Source organism: Protopterus annectens, chromosome 6.part0, assembly GCF_019279795.1.
Source record: "Protopterus annectens isolate FY-2018-M chromosome 6.part0, PAN1.0, whole genome shotgun sequence".
NCBI lineage: Eukaryota > Metazoa > Chordata > Ceratodontiformes > Protopteridae > Protopterus > Protopterus annectens.
In genome coordinates this window covers 228,608,095-228,633,296 of record NC_056737.1, presented here as the reverse complement: position 1 = coordinate 228,633,296, position 25,202 = coordinate 228,608,095, and the positions used below count along the sequence as shown (strand labels likewise).

The 25,202-nt window shown below is 38.1% G+C and overlaps 1 protein-coding gene across 1 annotated transcript in view; it reads left to right on the top strand.

The window, feature by feature from the left end:
* The window catches only part of LOC122803814 (extracellular calcium-sensing receptor-like), a 170,764-nt gene extending 151,240 nt beyond the window's left edge, over window positions 1-19,524 (top strand). The window contains exons 5-6 of the mRNA XM_044073500.1: window positions 10,630-11,523; window positions 19,424-19,524. Coding sequence (XP_043929435.1) covers window positions 10,630-11,523; window positions 19,424-19,524 — 995 coding nt within the window. The remainder of the gene's footprint in view (window positions 1-10,629; window positions 11,524-19,423) is intronic.
* The last annotated feature ends 5,678 nt before the right edge of the window (window positions 19,525-25,202 follow it).

Sequence of the window (25,202 nt, the reverse complement as noted above, 5' to 3'; positions counted from 1 at the left end):
TATTTGTGGATGCTCTTCAGCCCTATAAGCCCCGTGCCATGTGAAACAGCAATGTAACAGTATGGAATGAATAACATGGTAGGCAGGGCTGCTAATGTCAGTACTGGCAATTGTGAGTGCATTGGTGGGTATAGCAGTGTTTGTGAGTGTGTAGACACATAGGTGACAGTCTAATGAGCTCTTCCACACCCAGTACACCCCTCATTGGCAAACCTCACAAGAGCACATGATGTTATTCACTTTACCAGTACGAGGCGGGGCAGGTGCTGTACATGCACATGTGTACCACTGTGAGGACAGGGGGATGGTGTTTACACTTCAACTGTCTGCAGCCGGATGCCTATATCTATGCTGTATGTGCATGTGGTGTTACTGACCACCACTACAGAGCAGATTTGTGTGTTGCCTCTGGAAATGCAGACACATGTGTGGAAGGCCTAATGGTTTGCCTTGGTGGATGTGTCTGATTTGCACTCAAAAACAGCCTTAGGGAACATCACCTGTACCCTTATTTGCTTGTGCAGACTAAGATGACATTGCTTCCTATGAGGTACCTGTTCCTTTTGGCCCATACAGCAACTGTTTCCACCTATTATGGTATTTGTGTATTGCTGCTGTTTCCACCACAGGTGTTTACCCTACCTTGAGGGAGATGATATTGTTCTGTCAGGTACTGCTGAGTCCATACAGCTATGTAGGTGTGCACATAGTATTGTGGTGTTGGCCTGGAGACTGCTGATAGTTCCAATGAATGGGACATTGGCTGTACAGCTACTTCTACCTGCTCTGAGGGGATTTATAGTCATTTGTGTACAGTTCATTCTGTCTGACACTGTAAAGGGGGGAGCAGGGGAGATGGTGACCTGAACAGTGATGGCTATGTGGTCAGATATTATCAAGGGAGGTGGCACTGTAGGTGTGCTACAATGGCTACTCATGTTGGTTAGGACCAGGTACATGAGATTCTCACCTGCCGTAGGAGTGTTGACCAACTGATCCCCTGCATTGCCATTGACAAAGCCAAATAATATATCTGCATTCATGTTCAGGTGGCATAGGTCAGGCACACTATCATTGGGTATTTGAAGTCACCCAGGAGCAGGTAGATGATGGAATCCTGACAGATTCCAGCAGGTGCCAATAGCTGTGGTGGGTGTCCATAGTCATGGTTGAAGTCCTGTAGCTAGCTATGATTTCAGTAGGTGTTTTGTTAACTGTTAACTGCACTTGGCATGTCACCCATGTGTCATACAGTTTGGCCAGTCTGGACGTGTGTATGTGTATGCTAATGTTCAACACTCCACCTCCTGTGGCTTTGCGGGCCTCCATTTGGGGTCTAAACATATGATGTGATGAGTGACCTGGCAAGGTTAGTATGCTCTCCACAGCTAGGAGGCAGGTGTCAGTGACTGCACAAATGTCAGCATCCTACAGGACAAGGTATGCTTGCACTGACATGGGTTTCATGGTAAGACACCTAGCTCCTGTTAGAGCAAGACATCTGCACAAAGACACACATCAGTGGTGGGCAAAGGCCAATAAATAGTGTAACTTTGTGAATTTAGCTGAAACATACTTAGTTGCCAGCAAAGACGGTGTCACATTCACAGGTGTACTCTGCAGGATATGACATTTGACAACGAAATGTATGCTAATTTTTTATGACTTCAGTCTTTAATGGGTTGCCAGTGATGTGCCAGACAATACACAGCTGTCTGAGCCATTATCTACACATATGAGGTACACAAGTGGTCAGTCTGCAAAACTCTGGACAGTTGTCATGTATGGGCTCAGTATATCACATACAGTTCAACACACACATCTGTACCTGTCGTGTAGTATGTACATACCCTATGTACATCTCTTACATTTGTAAGACAAGCATATGTATCAGAGTAGCATTCACAGGTGACATATGAATAATTACAACATCCCAGGTAGCTGGCCTACCAGTGACACACTCAGTATTGGACAACAGAGACTCAATTAGTAGTCATACATGAGCTGACCTTTGCTGGAGTGACTCAAGGGCCAGAGATGTGCTGCATGTCAGTGCAGGCAGGGCAAGTGAAAATGGCCATAGGTGATTGACAGCAGCATGTGAGTCCAGCAGGTCTTTTGAGTCCTAGTATTTAATGTCCCATTTGACATCATTGCATCCCCCCTCCTGCATTCCATTACAAGCTTACATGATTGAAATACCTGTTATAGTGCTCAGGAGTTCCCATACAATAATGCAAATGGTTAGGTTTGTGTAGTCACAGTCTGTCTTTGTCCAGATGGGTTGAGACCTGTGTTGCATAGGCAGCAGCTTGCCTTTTATAGGTACTGCTCATGAGCAGGTTATGGCCTGTGCACCAATTGGTGACCCCCACTTGCTACTTGCATCCAGAGCAGCTGTGTTGTCTTTCCATTTGCCAATGCCATAGCAACACAGTGCTATAATTATGGCCTTCATGTGTGCCTTGCCCCTTTTCCTTACTTGTGTGGAGGACATTATTGAGATGTGGGGGCTACAACTTCACAGACAGTAGGTGGGAATACCACTCAGGAGAGTACATGTGGAGACAGCCCAGCAACATGAGGAACAAAACTCCAGAATTGGGTACAGATTGAAAGTCAGTAGTGCTGTTACACACATAGAGGATTGCTAGCTTAACAGGGTTTGTATGGACATGCATTTTCTGTGTGACTTGACGTCTGACAGTGATATATCTATGACATATCTATCAACTGTCCTGATGTCCACAGACTGCCCAGGGGTTTGCTTGTTAGTTTGGTCTGTTCCTCAGACAATGTCTATTATAGTGGAAGCAGTAGGATAATGTGTGGATTGTAGTCAGTAAATGTTGACATTCATTAGTGTTTCAGACATTATATCCTTCAGGGATGTTATGTTACAACAAAAGCTGTGACACTGGCAAATGTTTCAGTTTGTAACACCATTATGTGAGATATGTCCCTTTTTCCATCCCCCCTGTCCCCCAAGTATGTCATGCTTTGTCCAGGTTTCTTACAGTAAAAGGGTCAGAGGTATGTGATATCATTATTTAGTGACTGCACTCAAAGTATCATCCCATTGACTTAGCAGACTCCTGGAAGTGGTATCCAACAGTGGCACTGAATATGGTCTCACACTCTGGACATTCTGTGGAAATCTGTACATATGAGAGTTATGCATGTCAGGCCCTTGTGAAGCAACTGCCAAGATTGTGTAGCAGTGCTATATGGAGACGTTTGGCTGAGTAGGCAGAGTAGCAGATGTTGAGTGTCACAGATCCTTTTTCTATCTAGCTGTGCATGCTGCCATGGCTTCTGGTGGTCTATCAGGTGTGTATGTTTGCAGGGGCAGACTGAGAAATGTCCTGTAACACCTCAGGATTCCCAGTACACTGTGAGTTGGGCAAGTATATGTCAGTGTAGTGTGTGACTGGGAATCAAGATATGTTTATTCAAACAGTTGTTCTCCTCTAGAGTTCATTTTGGGTACTGGTATGTTGCAGTGAATGTGGTGAAAATGGTTGTGGGTGGAGATTTATGCACCACTATATGCTTTTCCCTACAGTTCCATGCCTGTAGTGCATCATATACTTGGATATACATGGGTAATTGCCCAGAGTCTATTTGGATTAGTGTTGTGTTGGTCTTACTGTGGTTCAGAACATGCTGGGTTACATGGTTGGCAGCTGTCACTGGTTTTTCCATTCTGTTACATGACTGTGGCCATACCTCTCCACTGTTCAGATGTCTAGGCACTGTCCAGATGTGTAGCTCATGTATTTTGTCCATTGGTCACAAAGGTTGGTGGTTTCTGAGAAATCACTGAGATGATGTGAGCACTAACATCAGTAGATAATGACAGTCATTTGTGTTTCAAGACCTGGAATCTATCTGGCATTGTATGTTGAAGTAAAGCATGCCACTTATCAGAGCTACCTGCTGATCAGCATTAACATCTAAGCAATGCTTAAATCTGCTAAGCAAAGCTGAGCATTCTAACTATTGCTCACCTTTCATTTTTAGAAAATTATCAGACTATTCATTTCATTTAGTAAGTGTATATGATTTACTTTACATGACATCCCTTGATGTGCTTTCATTACATTAGCAAGGGGTGTGACTATACTGTATGGGACACTTGTGTATACATAGGTGGTTTCACATGTTATATGCAGTCACACTTTCATTTTACACCAGCTACGCTACCTTGGTTGATAAAAATCATTTAGTACATGCTTTAAGATGACAATAATGATTTTAACACTGCTTTCCCATGTAAAAATAAATTGCCTATTTTGGTACTCAAACTGTGAACACCTGCATGTAAAGCCAAGATTCTAACCATTACACTATATTGGTTGGGGAATTTTAGTTATATATTTTTATTTATCTCCCCTGGGGTGTTTAAGCAATGCTGGACACAGGGCCATAACATGCACACCCTCTCAGCTACGCTTAAACATGCCTTAGTATGGAAAAAAAAAACTATTTATACCCTTGTTCAGCTTTGTTACTCTAGGAGGTTGATGGGTATGTGATGCAGGCATCTGGGCATTCTGCAGACACCTGTACTTGACGGCTATGTCCATATGGCACTTTTACAATGCAGGGGGTGTGTGACAGAACCTGTCACACAACCCCTGCATTTCCTTAATCATCATTCTGGTTATTTCAGTATCTGCGGACATTGACATCGCTATTTAATTAGCTGTCAGTGTCCACGGACACTGACAACACTTGCAAAGTGCTGCATGGCACTTTTACAATACAGGGGGTGTGTGACAGACCTGCCACACCCCCCCTGCATTTATTTCCTGATCTACTACTAATTTTAGTGTCTGTGGACACCGAAAGAACCTTTGTTTTTGCTTTCAGTGTCCGCGGACACTGAAATGCCTCTTCATGTTTGCATCTCACTCTTGCTTTATTCATAACGTGCAATACCCCTGCATTATTCCATTACACACCCATGCTGAGATATACTGATGGAAGTACAACAGTTCAATGATAGTGTATCAGTGGGGTAGCAGAATATGGGTTGCAGTAGCATAACGTTACTTATACTGCTCTCCTGTATGGCCACCATGTGTATGTGTGTTTACATGAACATGGGTATTCCTACATACATTTCCACCTATGATTACATAGCTACCTTAGTTGTTAAGTACATAAATAATGGTGAGCCTATGGATTATGTCTGGTTAACTAGTGCATCTTTTGCCACCTCTTTAACAGTGACAGGTCCATTATCAATCATACACTGCCAACACAATGTTTTTTGGGCATTTTAATTACCTTTTTAACTGCCATGTTGTCAATCTCAGGTATTGACTGTGTTACACAGGACAACTGTCTTTGAACTATACTGGCATCATTGTCCCTGCTTTCTTTTTATTTACATAGGTACTACTGTGTACCAGCAGCCTGCTTAGGCCACAGTAAGATATATCTTCTACAGACTTGATGCCCTTTTGCCTATAGATTATATACAGGCATGCTATCTGCTCTTTCCTGTGCAATATCCCTATGCAGCATGTGTCATGTTGATGGATCCAATTCAAAAGTGGTTCTGTAAGGACTTTATTTTCTGGGTTGTTGTCCTTTGTTGGCTGTGTTTCTTTTTTACCACTGGAATTAGAAATGAGGATTTGCATTATTTGGACATTTCTATGGGGACATACTTATAAAGTGGTATAGTGCATAAACAATTTCAAAAAGGGAGAGTGGCTATGCTTAGTCCAGGAAGGTTAATATACTGCAGAAAAGGTGAAATTATGCTTTTCCAGTTATGCTCCACTACAAAATGACATCTTCAGATCTGCATGGCTTTGACGCTTCATCTGTCTGATGTTACATTTCTCAGCTGAATCTTTCCCAGCCCTTGAGACAAACCACTGATTTTGGGACAAAACCTTTAGCAATCATTTTGCAAACTGCATCACAAACTACCTATATCCATTGTAACAGTTCAACCCAAACACTATTTATCCAAAGCCACATACCTTCTTTACATGTAGCACTGTACGCTGTACCAAGGTGTACAGACTGGTGATAAATATTAAACCTACAGAAAGCACTGGACTGCATAGTATCCCACCAGGATGCATACAACTGGCTGCTTAAGCCATTATCAAACCAATCATGTGGATTATTAACAGAAATGTTGATGAAAATGCTTTGCCCCTTATATAGAAATCAACAAATGTGTTTCCTAGCTATAAAGGAGGAAATTCAGGCCAGATGGGAAAATACAGACCTATAACCCTACCAAATTCACACATACAAGAACTTGTCTATAAACAATTTGTCACATATATCAGTCATCCATCTATACTTTCTTACACCTATCATGGTTTTTAGCCTCCTCTTTATGTACTGTAGATACTGGTTTACATCACAAAATAAATTTGACAAAAGCCTGGATATAAGTTATATGAAATACTCACTGTACCTTAATTTTTTCCATGACATTCAATACAATGGATGATACAATATCTTTAAAAAAGACTACAGACTGCAGGTGAGAGTCTGACATCCATTTGATGGTTTCATTATTACTTAACGAATTGCACCAAACATATCAAATGGTACAAAAGGCTTCAAAACCCCAAATCTATCTACTGATGTTGCCTTTGTATCTCTCCTTGTATCTCTTCTGTTTATGATTATTATTGTTGAAATTAAGATGTAGCTATGCAGCTAATCTTTTACAGTATGCACAAGCTCCTACTCCCATATGCTGTGTTTTTGACATGTCCATAGGGCAGGTACTAAAACAGCAGGCATTTAACTAACTAAAAGTAAAACCCCATTAGTCTACACTAAAACTGAACTCTACCAATGCAATATCATGCTTTTCAGCCCTTATGAAATGGAATGTATGCTATCATCTCTTACATTTTACTTCTTTAAATGAGAGTACCTTTCACAGTACAGGACTTGCAAACACTTAAACATTCATTCAGCATAAGTAAACCTTCTGCAAGCATTGTTAGACTGGTGCATCCAAAACTGTGTCAGCTGCTAGGATAGTCAGCACAAGTTAAAGGATCATACTTCTGTTGGTATTTGCCTGAAATTGTTTTTTCCACTGTACTATTACTACTACCTCACTTGTTTTTTTGTTTCTTGTTACTAATAAGATATCTATGCATGGAATTTTTGCCTTATAATATACACAGCACTGCAGGAATAGGTTCACAGGTACTACACTAGTTGCCATTGTGGGCCATTTTAAGCCTAGCCAGTTTCCCTTTTTGTGCTCAGAATAACCTATTCCATTTGGTTATAGATTGGCCTTACCCATCCCATGGCCGATAATTATATATTACCCCTAATGAGAATAACTAGGATCATAATATAAATAAGTCGAGGAGACCTATGCATAGGATAAAGCATTTAGGAACTGCCTCTGTCTATTAGTAGTATAGGGGCAGTCCTGCAGTAAATTTTCTGTTTCCTAACCACAGATCTAACTTACGCTTGACTGTAAACAGGGTAAAACTTTTGTGTTGATGCTAACTCCCTTACATCACTCATCACTTTATTAACTTGAAAAAAAATCAGGTAGTAAAGACTTCAAATAAAAAATCAGCTAAGATTGTTGCTTCTTCATAAAGCCAGATGCTGCATTTTCTGTCCAGCCATATCCAGACTGTTCAACTGGCACAATATAAACACTGCAGTATTTATTTATTTATTTGCCATTTGTTAACTGGGTTAGTCTGGCTGGGCATATGCCCTTTTTCAGCAGAGACTTGAGGAGAAAAGCTCCAGTATGTTTGCTTGTAGGTAACTTCTACAGGATAACCAGAACACATTGCAAACTGGGGGGGGGGGGGACTTTCTATATGTTTTAAGTATCTGAATCCACATACATAAACTTAAATCCCAACAAACTATAAACCACTGCACTCAAGGTCTGCTAGACTTCATGGAAACAAATTGGCACTGTTAATGTGGCATAACATCGTACTCATACAAATCTCAGACACATAATATACATGCATGTCATCTGGCAGTGTTCTTCCTTAATGCCTATTTACTTCCCTATCTGCTGCTACCTTCCATATCCATATCCATATCCCCCCTCAGATTCACCTTTGACTATCTGACACCCCATTGTGTAGTGTATGTGGAGTGTTGCCTTTTATCTGGGCTGGTTTTATGCAATAATGAATATTTGTCTGTTTAGATTTTTTTAGTGAAGTAAAAATAGTGGGTATGAATCATTGCATGGTTCCTTGTAGTTTTAAATAGTGGAGGTTGACTGTTTTCTCTTCTTTTGTTAGTGTAAACACTATGGGTGGGTTTGTGAAGGTTTATTAAGTGGTATACATTGCTAAATATTGTCATAGTTGAAGGATACATTTTATTAGTCTATTGTAAAGTCTAATTTGACTGATTTTTAATACTTACTGCTTTACATGGCATGAGAAATTTTAGAGTACTCATGATTTAGCTGACAATTATGTAAGCTGTTTAGTTTTTTTGCCAAGTTCTTTTAACAAAAAACAAAAAATTACTTACAAAGTACTTCACTGACAAGTACTAGGTGGTGACTGACACCCACCAACTGAGCTAAAACAGATGTCAGTTTAATACCTCTTTTAAAGGATGGTTTCTCAGGAATACAGAACCCATCCCTATGAGCCAGTGATTTCATCTGTTAGGAACTCTACAGAAGTAGCTCATGGTAGCCTGTAACTCATAAGATAAAGTAGATTTTCAGACTATTTTTCATTTGCATTTAAATTCTAGAAAAACATTACTTTTTTTTAGAAATCTGTATGTGAGCAGGTAAGAAGTGACATATTAACTAGACCATTACTACTTTTTGTGACAAATTTTACTGAAGCAGATACACCGTCGCATGTTAACTGGCCATCTGTGATCAGCATGTGGATTTCTGTCTGTGACACCAGTATCTTGGCTCTGTAATCAGGAATTGATTACTAGGGAATTACTGGGGAGAGGATGTAGGGGGTTCCCTATGGTGTGATCTTTTAACAACATATTTTGTTCTTGGACTAATGGTTGTAACCTTTATAACTATACATCCGGCTTTCATACTTACAGGGGATAGTAACAATTCAGAGTTAGTGCATATAATTGTGGCATTTGTTGGGGGGGGGGGGCTCTTCCTGCATGGATAATTACAGGGGTTACCTCAGTAGAAGAACTAGCACTTTATTTTGCTGTGTGTTTTGACCATGTGTCACTTGCGATCAAATAGCACTAAACAACTGCTAGTTTACTAATGTGCAGCCTAGTCACTCTGATTACACTGTGATGTGGACATTAAATTACAGAGGAAACGTGGCGCCTGCCTTCAGTAAAGGTACTATCTAGTCCTGTCCTTGTGCTTGCCACTGCCATTTAGTTCTTAGAATACTTTCTACTACTTTGTGAATATAATAATGTGTATGTTGTGTGTATTCTCCTCACAAATCTGTCCAAAATCCCAGTATCTCTTTATCACTGAACTCCCCCTCACTTCACCATCATTATCTTTTGAGAACATTCTTGAAACTGTGTGGCTTTATAAGTGGCCCCATAGCAATTTTCTTACAAATTGTTCCCATACTGGGAAAGAGGTTGTATTATTTGGTGCTTTTAATACTAAATTAATTTTTCATTTTCATCAAAGTTATGATAGTCTTGGCCTGTTATATAGTTTCAGTATATTTACTATAGATAGTGTTTTATCCAGGATACTACTTTTTATATAGTGGATAAATATAAAATGGAAGTATATGCACCTTTTAGTATTACGTAAATTAACAGTATTAATGTATGAATTTATGTGATTCTCCAGGCATTTATTTAACTTTATTTTTTATAAATGTGATTAAGTGGTATAAATAAACCCACTTGCTATTACATAAGTAATATTTGGATTACATTTTTATAATGATAGTAATCAATTTTAAGCAATTAGTCCAACATTTAAGACTAATTTCATTCTATTCTTCCATTCTTTGCTTGTTTTTTAACCAATAAATGTACATAAACTCTATTGCATTAGCAACATCAACTATATATATATATAGAGAGAGAGAGAGAGAGAGAGATCACTTTCATTTGCTAAGTCCATTACACACCTAGCATTTTAAATATTTTACAGCTTGTCTTTTTATGTAGGACCTCTATGATCATAATGAATGACACCTGAACTTGGACATTAATCATTTCAGTCTGTTTCTTAATAAACCTGTAAGAAATAAAAACAGTCTGACTAGCATGGCTAAAACCATATGTTTTCATAATAAAAATAAAACAGGATTTTTTTTATTATTAAAATGTATAGTTTTAGCCATGGTAGTCGGACTGTTTTTATTTCTTACACTTTTATACCTTGTTCAGGACCGTTTTTCAGCTGCTGTTGGTGTGTTTCATTTTATTTGTTTTTAAATAAAAGTCATTAATATTTTTGGTCAACATATACTAGTCACCTTGGTTTATATTTATTTGGTGTAAGAATCTTTGTAGCTAAATTATATTTCCCTGATACCATCATTTGTCTAAAACACTGTTCCTTTTAAAAATATAACATAATATAATAAAACACATGACTTGACAAGTTAAAGTAGGTTTTCAGATTATTTTCTTGTCTTCTGTTCTTTGCAGATTCTTTTGTTTGCTTGAAATGCCCTGAAGATGAGTGGCCCAGTGAAAGACAAGACAAGTGCATAAAGAAAGTAATTGAATTCCTTTCCTATGAAGAACCACTTGGCTCACTGCTAACAACATTTTCAATATTCCTGGAATTGGTCACTCTTGCTATCCTAACAGTCTTTATAAAGTACCACCACACACCTATAGTCAAGGCCAACAACAGGGAGCTTAGCTACTTGCTTTTATTAAGCCTCATGATGTGCTTCCTTTGTTCATTAATTTTTATTGGCCACCCCACAAATAGTACATGTATGCTTCGTCAATGTGTATTTGGCATTATTTTTACATTGTCGATCTCTTGTATTTTAGCCAAAACTATTGTAGTGGTCATTGCCTTCAGTGCAAGCAAGCCAAATAGCAGCCTGCAGAAATACACTGGCCCGAGGTTGCCAAAAATTTTGGTTATGTTCTGTACAAGTATTCAGATAATAATATGTGTTTCTTGGTTAATTCTGTCTCCTCCATTTCAGTATGAAAATAGAACTTCTGCAACAGAGAAGCTCATTATAGAGTGTAATGAAGGCTCAACCTTGGCATTCTGGTGCATGTTATCGTATATGGGCCTTTTAGCTATCATAAGCCTTGTAGTTGCATTTGTGTCCAGAAAGCTCCCAGACAGCTTTAATGAGGCTAAATTCATCACATTCAGTATGCTGGTATTTGTTACTGTGTGGATGTCTTTCATTCCAGCCTACCTGAGCACACAGGGGAAGTATATGGTGTCTGTGGAAATATTTGCCATTGTATCCTCTGGGGCAGGACTGCTGCTTTGTATATTTTCTCCTAAGTGCTACATTATTATGCTTAGACCAGACTTGAACACGAGGGACTACCTAATGGGCAAGGGTACATTTAAGAATTGAACAGAATAAATAGGATATTCATTAGAAGTACTTGTAATATAGATGGATAATCAGTGCATGGTTCTTGTTTAGACAGTTACTGTGCTGGAATTATCTATAATTTATGTTTTTTTCTGATCATTTTTGAAAACTGTAGGAATAATACTTACTGCTCTGTTCCATTAATTCTTGCTCCCTTTTTGCTTGCGGCGGCGGCGAAAGCCAACACATTCTGGCTAGGCTTATAAATTCATTCGAGCAGATAGTCTAGTACCTACCTATGAACCTATGAACCTATGAACCTATGGTTTACCTACAAAATACTACAGCTACAGGCTTAAGTGAAACTTTGTGACAATTCCTATTTTCTCTAAGTTTCATATCTCTCTGCAATTCTTCATCTTTTGTCATGAAACAATTAAACTCTGTGTGATACACAAAAAGCTAAAATTGTGTTTTCCATATTCCATGGTCAAGTGTTACTCGGTAACATTCTTTTGTTTAAACAGAGCTTTCTTAAAGTTAAAAGCCACGTGTTTCTTCTCATTTCTTCTCAGTGGTCAGAGTTCATATACTGACTTCACTTTGCAAGTGCAGCTTGCCTGAAACTACAGGTTTATGCAAAAAACATTTATTCATCTTTCTACAGCTATTAATTCAGGTTATACATAAAAGGTTACTTGCATATTAATACATACACTGAGCTGGCAAAATTTGATTAAATGTAGGCATCATAGCAGAAAAATATAAATATAAGTATTTATTATATTTCACAAAAGTAAGCAAATATATGCATTCTGCATTGCTGGACTTCAGAAATCAAGGTGTTTGGTTAGTCATGGTTGGTGATGATATGGCTGTCACTCAAGGATGAAGCTAAAGATGGAACTCAGACATGTGGACTTATATTACATGGTTATAATTACAGTGTTGTTACTTGAAACGTCAGCTAGTTACAGAGCAGTAAGTATGATTTATCAAAGTCTGACTTCACATTTCTTATATGAATATTTTAAAAACAGAACTTTTTGGGTAAGAACTGAACAAAGCCCTGTTTGCTAAAAGGGTGTGAGAGGGTTTATGAAAATATAACTTTCTTGGTGATTAATGTTAACCTGCTCCTTTTGAATGTAAGAAGCTGTGGCTTCTTTTTGCTTAGCTGCTGTTCTAGGAACCAAGAGACATAACTTTGCAGGGACTTGGACTGAGTCCTGCACTGTGAATCTATTTGTGGGTCAAGAAGTGAAAGTATTTCAATTGTTCAACATCTGTGCTCACATCTAATATCAGTATTTACATAAGGTGTCTGCTTCTGGGGGAAGAGAAAACCCACAGACTACTATAATATGTATATCTGCTTGGATGTTAACTCTGCTTTTGAAAATATGATAGTATCAGGGGAAAAAGTATAGTCAAGTGAGGTACTGACCATAACAGCAGATCATCTAGAAAGGGACACTTACAGCAGAATAAGTACACTTGTACTTGCTCATGTCTTTGCTCCCCTGCAGTCAGACATTTATCTGATGCAAGATGGTTTCTGTTCCGTGGTAATGAACTAATATGAATGTGTAACATGGGCCACTATATAAAGCTCAGATTACCTTTCATCATCTTTATGTCCTGCAGGAAACCTATCAGTCAAACTTTATTTAGGGGGCTAAACCTACATTCACTACAATATACAATAATATGATAACTAAACATAGGAAAACATCAAAATAAGCACTGCAAGATGTAAAATTGTTCAGGTAATTTTGAAATAGGCCCGAATAAGCAAATGGGTTTTTGTGGGTGTAATAAAAAGCCATTGATATGTCCCAGTCTGATCTCATTTTTGCTGTAATAAAATAAAAAATTGAATTCTAATAGCTGCATCAGCTTAACATACGCATATACATTTAGAAGTTATAATAAACAGAGCAGACAAGAGAAATTGAATTTGTGGGATGGTATCAGTAATACTGCCAAGACCTTTCCCTTGAAGATCCACTGTTGTGGTGTGTCACATAACTGTGGTAGTCAAGAGCAAATCATTAGAATTCCATATATTATCAAGCTCACCTGAGCTTAGGTAGGAGACAGTCAGACAGAATTCTTTGCAGGGTGCATTAAGAAGCTGATCCTTAGCCTTATCCTTGTTAGAGAACTTGTGGTGCTTAGTGAATGCCTAACAGAAGCTGAGCTCATGTCTTCAAAGATGTCCTGCAGTCTGTAGATGAAGAAGAAGATGCCACAGTTGAATGTGTCCTGACTGAAACAGTGTTTTATATTTGCCATAACAAAAACCACTTAAGAAAAACCTATTTGTTAACAAGTAGGTCGCTTTTGCCTTGCATGCATCCACATTATATAATACTCTTTCATCTTCATTTTCCTGCTGTGAAATGAAGACTAGGAGATATGCTGAGGAGTTCACAGATATATCTGAAACCACCATAAGCACAAAGGAGGCTGGTCTGGAGCTCAATCCAGACAGAAAGCAGTAAATGGTTTGTACATGAACACATTTAAATCCGAAATAAGACTTGCTGAAGTTACGCCTAGTATGAAAATAGTTTTTCAGGAAAGAATTATTAATGCTGTAACTTTGATCTTCTGCTGCAGTACTTAAATCTACTCAGAAGAATGTTGATGGTGACTTTAGACGTTGTATTGTTTTGGTAATAGCTTTGGTAGATGGTGTTGAAGGAGCTTGTCTTAAAGCAGGTACACATGCCAGAGCTCCAGAATGATGAACTTTAAGGCAAGAGTAAGTTCAGATTTACAGAGAATGTTAAAAAAATCTAGAAGCTGTTGAAATGGGGAAGTAATTAGACTCTGATGATGCTTAGTCACCTTGGAGGAAAAGTTTTTCCACTCAGCCAGGTAGGATTTACTTATTTATTGTTTCAAGGGTCTGTTGGTTTCTTTTAAAATACATAAGTCTTCTTAAGAAGGAATTGAACCAGAATCTGGAATTAGGAGATGGAGAGAAACAAGAAGACCAGCGATACGGAAATTAGTAAATAAATGTAAGACTGGAAAGCATCAGTCGCATTTGTGAAATTTAGCTGTATAAGCATAAGTGGTAAGAGTGAAATTTTGTTGACTTTGTTAAACTTACGAGGAACTGAAAAGCTTTTGCATCACTACACATCATTAATGTATGGAAGGACTCTGAGGGTAGGGAACGAAGAGGAAAAAAGGAAGTAAAACCATTTGTTTTCTTAACAGTATTTCATCGAAATGTTCCACAATATAAATTGTACATTTTGTAGTAAATTATTTTATTTATTCTTGCATGTGATAAAGTTACTGTATTAAGGTAAACAGATGCCATTTTTCTTCTTCCTCTTCTCTTTCTTTCTTCATTTTTGTATTAAGAAATGTAGGCATTGCAATACAAAAAAGTAGAAAAGCTAGACAAAATCATATTTAAATTAAATAGGCTATAATTATGAGTTGTTGAGGTGGGGGATGGGGTGTAAAAGTACACAGATCATACTATATGTATAGCTGATATGTTTTCTCTTACTTTTGCATAGGTTCATGTCTGGACTAAGACCCTTAATTTAATAATACATTTTAAGTGAAAACAAGTAAATATTAGAATATAATGAAAAGTTTTCCTTTAACAATGCTTGTTTCAGCTTGTCTTTCAGGCTGCAAAAGAGCACTATATATTTTTTTCTGTTACTTTGCCTAGGAGACAAGCTGATAATAGGAGAATAAAAGGCAGAACACTGGTTCTTTAAGGCTAAAAGTTAATGATTTATGAAAGTATCCAAGTAGTTTTTACATCTTTTGGGGTGGTTGGGGGAATAACGATAAAAAAGACACCAATTAGTTTAAATAGAAGCACAGGCAATAATGTGTCTTATGGATAATCTCAATTTCAGGTTAATTAGGGCATATACAAATGTTCCTGTTAAGAGGGTTAAACTTCATTATTTGAAGATGAACATAGTTATGTGTGTTTATATTAAGTTACCAGGTTCTGGAGGTATTCTGGAGGTGTGTTGTTTTTTTTTTTTTTTTTGTTTCAGGGTTTTTACTAAAACAAAAAATGTTTAACCTGCCAAACATTAATGGGTGCATGTATCACAAAAGCTGGAAATAGAGATTTAAAAAAGCTGCCCTATATAATCCGTGGGAATAATGACTTCTTACCATAATGATGGCACTTTCCATATTATCTTGGAATGTGAATGCCTCCCAGATGTAGACAAAAAGTAAGGAATACTTAACCATATTAAACAATGCATACTGGAAATAGCAATGGTACAGGGGACACATTTGGAAAGAAAAGAGCATATGAATTTGATAAAGAAGGGATTTCATAATAGATATTCTGCAGAATATCAGGGACAATGGAAAAGAGGAGTGCTTTTGAGTAGCTCCAGTAGTGACAGAAGAGGAAAAAATAATAAAAGCAGATTTGTAGTAGTAAGGGGCTACTGGCAAGAGATAAGTATTACACTGGCATGTATTTATGTTCCACATAAAATTGCTATTTTGGAGCTTAAAATATTTGGGAAAAATAATCAGCATTCAGCAAAGAATATGACTTATAGCTGGGGCATGGAATTTGAGTTGCAACAATGAGGATGTATCTGGGCAGCATAGAAGGGAACATATAACAAAAGAAGGAAGACGTCTGAAGACATTCATGGAAATATTTGGTATGAAAGATGTGAATTCACTAGTAGGAACTCAGAGAGAATTAACATATTATTCCACAAGGTATAACAACTGGGCTAGAACTGACAGAAATTATATGTCAGACTAACATGCCCAGCTAATTGAGAACCTTGATACACATCCAATAACTATTTCATATGATGCATCAATAACTACTAAGATAAAAATGCAGAGTAATGAAGTTGTGCTTCCCCACCTTCCTGTTAAAAAGATAGGACTTTAAGGGATGGTTAATGGCAATTATCTCGAAGTTATCAGGGAAGAAAGTAAGTACTCCAGAAGTTAGCTGGTGAATGGGTTACAATGAAAGGGGAGTTTAAAAATAGAGTAGAAATAAAAGAAAAAGAGAGTTGGTTAAGAAGTAATAAGAATTATTTAGATGGACTGAGAAAGATTCAAGTATTACAAAATAAGAATAATTTCACAGAGTGAGAAGAGAAACAACTGCAGAGCAACGGGATAATATGCATGAGTTTATAAAGATTGTTGTTAAGTATTTGTTATTGATAATAATGCCAGAGCACAATGACTTAGGCAACAGAAAGTAGAAAGGATTGTTGCTAACTTAGGGAGCCTATAACAAGAAAAATAGCCAGAGAGCCTGTAGAGATATTACAGATAGAACTTTTATCAAAATTTGAATAGAACAGAGAAGTGGAAAAATTAAGAAAAAGAAAAGCATCAATGGAAATATTTATGGAAGACTTAAGTATGCCAAGGTTAGCGGTAGATGAGGCTCAACAACTAACACATAAGATAAGTAAAGATGAGATAAAATTGGTGATATATAACCAATCTACATAAAAGTCTCCAGGTATTCCAGTGGAAGTTTGGAAGCTAGGAGGGAAGAAAGTGATAAAGATCTACAAGGCTTAATTTACTAGTATTTTAAAAGGAGGGGAAGCACCAACATCCTTGGAAAAAAAAAAAGCTGTGGTGGCTGTAATACTTAATGATGGCAAAGACCCATCTGATCCAACTTCATATAGACTCATTTCAATTTTAAATCATGATTATATAGTATGTCTATGATGGCTAAAACAATGCAAAGTTGATGCCAAAATGGATAGATGTGACCAATGGGGTTTTCTGAAAGGGAGGCAAACATTTGACAACATTATCAGAACAATGATGATGCAGAGGGAAGTAGAATATAAGAAAATACTGGTGTCATTGGTTGGTTTTGATGCAAAAAATCATTCAGCATAGTAAGCTGAGACTTTATGAGTAGGACAATGGAAGCATTTGCATTTCCTGATGCAATACTAAGGTTAATTAGAAGGATATATGAGGGATCAGTGGCATAAATCAAAGTGGGAGGGTTCCTCTCTGATAAGTTGAGTCTGCACAGATGAATCAGGCAGGGGTGTCTTCTTTCCCCTTTTTATTTGAGTTATATTTACTTATATTTATTATTGTGTATCTGATGGAACCAGAAAAGTACATCTCAGTGTTGTGGGATATTCTGAGAAAGTTCTGTTTTTTTTTTCAGGATATAAAATTAATGAAGATAAAACAAAGGCTATAGGTGTAAACTATCTACCCACAAATGAGTTGGTCAAGCAATATCCATATTTATGGGGGCATGAAAAACTGAAGTATTTAGGAGTATGGGTTACAAAGGATTTAGTTATGGCAGTTAAGGATATGTGGGAAAAGACTAAACAAAAGAGAGTACAAAAACTGAAAAAAACTGGAAGCTCTTGCCTATGGATATGGATAGCAAGATATAAGCAGTAAAAATGTTTTTAGTCCCTTTAGTTTTATACACAGGTCAGCCATATTTTTATTAACCAGAGGAAAAGTTGCATATAGTAATTAATAAAGAGTTAACGGATTTTATTTGGGGGGGAAGAGAGGGAGAGTCAAGTGGAATAAGTTGATTCTTCCAATAGAACAAGGTGGTTTAGCATTGCCTGATTTGAAGAGATATTTTACAGCTACACAGTTAAGGCTCTTATACATAACACAAGCAGAAAGCTGTAATTCAGTGGAAAGGGATGATGAAGCAGGGGGTTATTTCAAGAAATAAAGAAAGGATGGGATTTTGGATAAAGATCCTTAAGAAGAACAGTCATACAGAATATTATATTCATAAAGTAGCATAAAATATACTAAGAAATAAGCCAACATGCTAATGAAGAAAGGAGATACTGCTGACAGGATGACTGAAATTAGGAGCACAGAGAATAAACAAGAGGGGGCTTGAATTTACTGGAGGAAGCTGGCAAAAGAACCAAGGTATTGGGAACAAATAATTAGAGCAGGAAAGGTAATAGAATGGGAAGAGACCAAGAAGACATTTAGATTGCAGGCTAACGATTGCCTTCCATATCAGGGCTTGATAGAGTATAGGCAAACAGAAAGGGATTGGGGAATCATAAATGAAAGATCTTACTAACTGAGTTTTTAATTGAATCTTGAACAGAAGCTTCTGTTAAAAAAGGGATAATTAGTACAGCATATAAAATATTTCATGATAAATATAGGAATAAATCAGAAGAGGTCAAAAAGGATTGGGAAGATAGATTAATTATGCAATTCACAAAGAAGCAATGCAAAAACACATACATGGCTCTCAAATATGAAACAAAATCTAGAAGATTTAGAATTATAGCCTGAAAATGTTTTCATAGATATTTTTTTTTACCCCAAGTAGACTCCAAAGAATTTATCCTCAGTTAGATGGCAAATGTTGTTGGTGTGAGGGGGAAGAAAGAGGTTATTGGGAACATATGTTTTGGGAGTGTAATGACTTGGTAGACTTTAAAAATTCCCTACAGAGTACTCTGTCAGGAATACTTGGTGAGCAAATCAGGTTAACTAGTAAAATATGTTTTTGAGCAGGGACATAGGTTCTGAATTGCCTAAACATACTAAGGCCTCATTACGTTTAATTTTGGTGGTTGCCAAAAAGTAACTACTAGAAATTTGAATGAATATTGATAAAATATCAGGAAGTAGAATCTTTAAAAAGGGTAGGAGTAAACTGCATAATAAAACTGGAAAGTGTGGGAGCAATACATTCAGGAAACCGTTTTGGAGGAGAAATGAGGTTTAAGATAAGTTAGGAATACAATAGTGTTGCTTAGATTAGAGGATATATAACAATGTATGTGATGTATAATGTTTGTAAATGTGGTCTGCCTATGTCACAAGTGATAGTGAAATAAATGTGTTTTAAAACATAAAAATAAGTGTTTGGTAATGTCATTAGGAAGAAACAAGTTCTTCAAAGCTTGGGAAAAACAATGAGACACAGGAGACTGGATTAAAGGTTTATGAAGGAAGAGTGGGAAGTGAAAAATCTACTGGAGACTAGACTGAAAGTTTATACAGACAAAGTGGAAAGTGAAAATTTACCATTATTGTCTTTGATGACTCCATAAATTTGGAAAGACTATCCTCTATTAGTTCGTTAGTTAACACAAACATTCTTAGTTTCTAATATGCCACAGCCATGCCTTAATGTTACTCATTTTATAAATAAGAAAAACTGAACCATGTGCACTGATGCAACAAAATAATAAATGAAATTATAGTAAAGTAAATACATAATTAAATAAATAATACATACAAGGCTTTATCACTTAAAGTTTGCCTTTGATCTTAAAAGATGGATCAACATATGATGTAGCAAAAAAAATCTTAAGTCTTATGGAAAAAAATATTATTAAGCTTTGAGACAGAGTATGCTGCAAAACATAGTTCAGTGAACTGTATTGACTTATTCAGCACTTTTAAACATTATCGTAATGGTCACATAAAGGGATATTACTTAAAAACAAAATGAAGAGGGCAAAGAAAAAACAACAGTTAAATAATGGAGGAGGCAGTAATATCAAAAGCTATAAAAAGCCATGACTGCAGCCATAAACCATGTGAAGAGCAACACTTTCATTGTTGTCTCATTAATATGGAGATTTACTGATACTTGTGAGCTTGCCTTTGATCTTGAATCAGGACCTTTGCAATTGTTAATTTCTGGGTTATTCTCCCAATGTCACTGCCCATTTCTTCTACAGTATCAACACTCTTATTCACAGGGCTAGATCCACAATGGCCCATGTCAGCTTCCCAATACTCGAGTTAAAGTATGCTTTATCCATAACAGAGTCTTCTTTTTAACTCAGTTATCTTTAATTTAATTTGAAAATTCATTTGCAACAGCTACAGTAACAGAAAAAAGTGAAAAAAGTAAATATTCTCCCAGTCTGGATACCTGTACATTTATCAGTCATGTGTAAACTTTTGTTAGCTCCCCTTTTTTCCTGTTTCTTGTTTCCTCTTTTTATTACTAAATTGCATTACAACTGCTTCATGGCAGAAGGATACAGTAAGTTTAACTAGTTGCCTTTTAAGTGCATTCCAAGTTCTACTTTCCCTATTTCACCTGTCACCACTTTTCTCCTTATCCTGTCCCATCTCAAATGACTCCATGCATTCTTTCTTGACCATCCATTCTAGAAGTCCACAACATGGCTTCGCAGCCCTCTTAGTAAGGAAGTACTTTCAGAGATTGAGGGAGAAGCTGAGGGATTTATCTCTACAGTCTGTTGCCTGTATTTTACCCTATCATTGTTTACGATAACCTCATCACATCTATCCAACATGATCCTGGGTGCTTGTATCATGGCCCCCTTCTAAGTTCTGGTTCCTTTTGAGAAGAGCGCTAATACATCTGCCCCGGGATTCATAAAGCTTGGCACAAGGACGGTATTAGGCTTGCACCAACAATGCGGCGTAGAGATGGCGCAGTAGCGCCATATGCATATTAATGAAGGCTCGCTGCCACCACATCCATGTGCATAGGAAATGTTTGCGGTGCAGGGGGCATGTCCAAGCGCCGCACGCAGGCGTGGACATGTCAGCTGCTTACGTGCAACCTAAAATGCTGAATAGTACAGCCTGCCTCTAATAGTAATCACACCTGTCAGTGTCCGTGGATACTGAAACATATGCAAAGCATGCAAGACAGTTTTGTGAACACAAAAATAAGAAGGAAACACAAATGCACATAGCTGAATATTGAGTCCCCATCCCTTGAACAAATGACATTTAAAACCCCGTGCCTGTATTCCATTGTAGTGTCGATAGTTATACTAAGTGAAAGCGAAACGCATCATGTTAGCGAGCTGCCAATAGCTAAGCCTAGCCCAATGGTCAGGGTTACCACCTGTCCCACATTGTGAGGGACAGTCCCCCTCTGGGCAGTTGTGTCCATACCAAAACCATTATAAATGTACAATGTCCTGCAATCGTAGGACATAATTATGTCCCAAATCTCATGTAATAGTCACATACAATACTTATTTCCATATGTAAATTACTTACATGTTACAAGAAACAAAATAAGCAAGTAAACAAAACAGAATAAGCAGCTAAACTGCTACAACAATAAGCTTACATTTAGGCATAAAACAAAAGTACTATCCGTTGTACTGACCATGGGTATGTGTTGGCCTGTAAAATCTGATGTGTCCCGAATATATCCCATCCTGGCCATATGAAAAGGTGGCAACCCTACCAATGGTCAGAGCATTCGCCCAAACTCTGCCCATTCGCGGTTCAAGGCGTCCTTGTCAGGATGGGCCAAAGATGAACGGGTATTACCCAGGTCTACCTACCATGTCATGAAAGATAAGTATTTGCGTGTACCTATGTGCGTGATGTACAGCATGTGGAAGGTGAAAAATGCTAGGGTAGTCCTCACAACCATACAGGTACCAGAGATATGTAGTATATGCAATGTGTTCCCTTGACCGTGCCATGGGCCATCAACCAGAGAAGGGATGGATGGAGTGTGTGGAATATGGGGATGGGGCGGAATGGGTAATATAATAATTCTCCAAGGGGAGACTGTGTTGGATGCACAATAGGTGAACTGGAGGTGTACGAGGGAGCAGTGGGTGAATCAGAAAGAAACACAAAGAACAAACATACACATCCGCAATACAACCTGACAGGCCATACTGTAGAACACAATCCCACAAACATATGAATATTAAAATGTGCGATACACATGTACAGAAATGTCACCGGCACATACCCACATAATGGTCTGGCCTGAACTGAGCCATCCAACCACAACACACCTAGATGCATAATTGAATACTCACCCCCCCATTCCTGAACGTCCACCAAATCCAGCCATACTCTGGCTGCTAGCTTGGCGCAGCCATATCTGCACATAGTGACCACTACTCATATCTAGTAGGCAGTCTCACCCTAGGCAGTCTCAAGATTGCAAACTATGCATCCCTTGCATGTATAACCCTATCACATTTTCGTAAATCCAAAAATATTGAAGGTTATTGGAGGTTATTGGTCTGTTCAATTTTTGGACATCCCTCATGGGATAAGTATCATGTGTAAACATCAGACTTGGTGTCACGACACGATGTCCAGTCCTGTAGACATCTGGACACAAGTTGTATGTGCAGTAGTGGTTCACGAGACTGCTCAGCCTCCAGCTGGTCATGCAGAACCTACTACCCGGGATTAAACACCTGACCGTGATGCACGGCTCCCCACATGCATTATCCAGAATATATACTTTACACATTTGCATAGTGGCAGTTGGATATAGGGTGATTAAGGTGCTGACGTAAGCAGGGTACCTCCTGTCCCACTTTGTGAGGGACAGTCCCTGTTTGGGCAGGTGTAGCCTGACCAAAAGTAATACAATGGCAAATGTCCTGTGATTGTAGGAAAAAATTATGTACCATGTTTCATGTAACAGTTGCATAAAACAGTTATTTCTGTATGTAAAATATGTAAATTTTACAAGAAACAGAATAAGCAACTAAACTGCTACAAAAATAAGCTGTCATCTAGGAAAATAAGTAAAGTTCTGAACCCTGTACTGACCGTGGGTATGTGTTGGCCTGTAAAATCTGATGTGTGTCCCGAAAATGCCCCACTTTGTCCATTAGAAAAGGTGGCAACCCTAGACGTAAGTGGGTATGCAAGTGGGTAGGTGGCGGTGATTAAACGGTATGTGGAATGTAAAAACGTATGTAGATGTATATGCATGTGTATGTACAGACCGATATATATGGAGAGAGATGTAAAGATACACATATATATATATATATATATATATATATATATAGTTATGAAGAATTAACATGGTCACAATATAGCAGTCACAACGAATGTGAAGGGAAACAGCAGCGGAACCTGACGTAATATTTAGTGCTGTTATATATCAGGATGGCCATCGGTGAGCACACCTCTGTATCCCCAACCACAGTTAGAATGCTAAAAGTGGAATGAACGATCTCCCCTTGCTAAGTCTGACTTTCAACTAGGCACAGGGCAGCCCTGGAGTCGGACATGCCTAAACCCAGAAGACCATTTGAACACCCTGACAATTGAACACACGTATGTGCCAGGACTATAGGCTGTAGAGGTCTGAATATCCTGGGAGTGAGTCAACATGCAGGATGAGTGCAGAGCAGTAGGGAATAGGGAATGACGCATGTGTAGTAGTGCGTTTTCCCCAACAGTTAAATGGATGCCTGTTGTGAAGTGATGAGGCGTGTGTTCAGGTAACTATGGGTATACATATAAATGAGGCAGAACACCAATAGTGTAGTGGTTAGAGCATTCGCCTAATGAAAAGGCATTCACGGTTCAAGGTCGACAATAGCACATATCATTTTCCTTGTGGAATTAATGTTGCTCTGCTGTAAAGCCGACATTTAAACATGTAAAGGTGAACGTGTGTATCGCATGGGACTATTAACCGGTTCCTTTCAATCAAAGTGGTATTGTCAAAATGTATAAGGCACAAATAAGCATAAATAAGTGACAGGAAACATATGTAATGCACAGTAAGCATAGGCGAGTGCGCCTGCATGGGTGTAAGCAGCTCCCAGCATAGGAAATGTATGTTTGTATGCACAGATGTAACACACATATATATATATATATATATATATATATATATATATATATATATTTATACACACACACACACACACACACACACATATATGTGTGTATGGTTGGGAAAGGCTGTGTTGTGTGAGTGCGCGTTTGTGAAGTGGGCCGGGAGATTGAGCAGGTAAGTGGAAGGTAATGATTGTGGGGATAGGGGTGGAAGAAGTGTGAGTTAGGTTTAGGGAAGCGATAAGGGGTTGGGGGTTAGGGGTAGGGTTAGGGTTAGGGAGACAGGGGGGGGTGGGGTTAGTGAGAGGGGCGGGCGGGTTAGGGTTTAAGGTTAAGTTTAGGAGGGTTAGGGGGGCAGTGACTAGGGTTTGTGAAATAGGGGTTGGGTAGGCTTGGTATTGTAAGTGTGTGTGTGGTTTGTGGAATGGGGATGTGTTTTGTTTTAATTGTGTGGTTTCGTGTTTATGGACTGTCGAATATGTGGTGTGGTAGAACCGTGTGTATATATCTACATACATGAGGGGAAAAAAAAAAAAAAAAATATATATATATATATATATATATATATATATATATATATATATATATATATATATATATATATATATAAAGAATGGACGTTGTAAGAGTAAAGCATACACAAGGGAGAGCAATGTTGGCATTGTAAAGTGCTTTCAGCATATGTCATAAAAAGCTGCCCAGGAGTGAGCAGAGCACCGCTACTCACACCACAGGCAGGGTATTACCACTGGGAGTAACATCGTTGAAATGCTAGGTCTACTTTACACACAGGTGGAATGTAGTCCCATGCTGGGACCTCCAAAAATTGGAAAGCGCAAATGGATGTATTCCATAACACCAGAAAAGGCACTTATGTGCAAATGTGCATGGTGGTAGACCCTGTGACTACACAAGGTGGGACAGAATGTATGTAGGGCCCCAAAAGCTCTGGAGAGGGAAATGTGTAAAGGTGTGTCATGGCTGCGATAACAAGTGGATAATGGATGTTACGCCTGTAAATTTAACATGGGTAGTGTGGAGGAACTATGGGTATGCAATTATGGATCCAGGTGTGCCAGGTTTGGATGGGCCGGTTCTAATGGA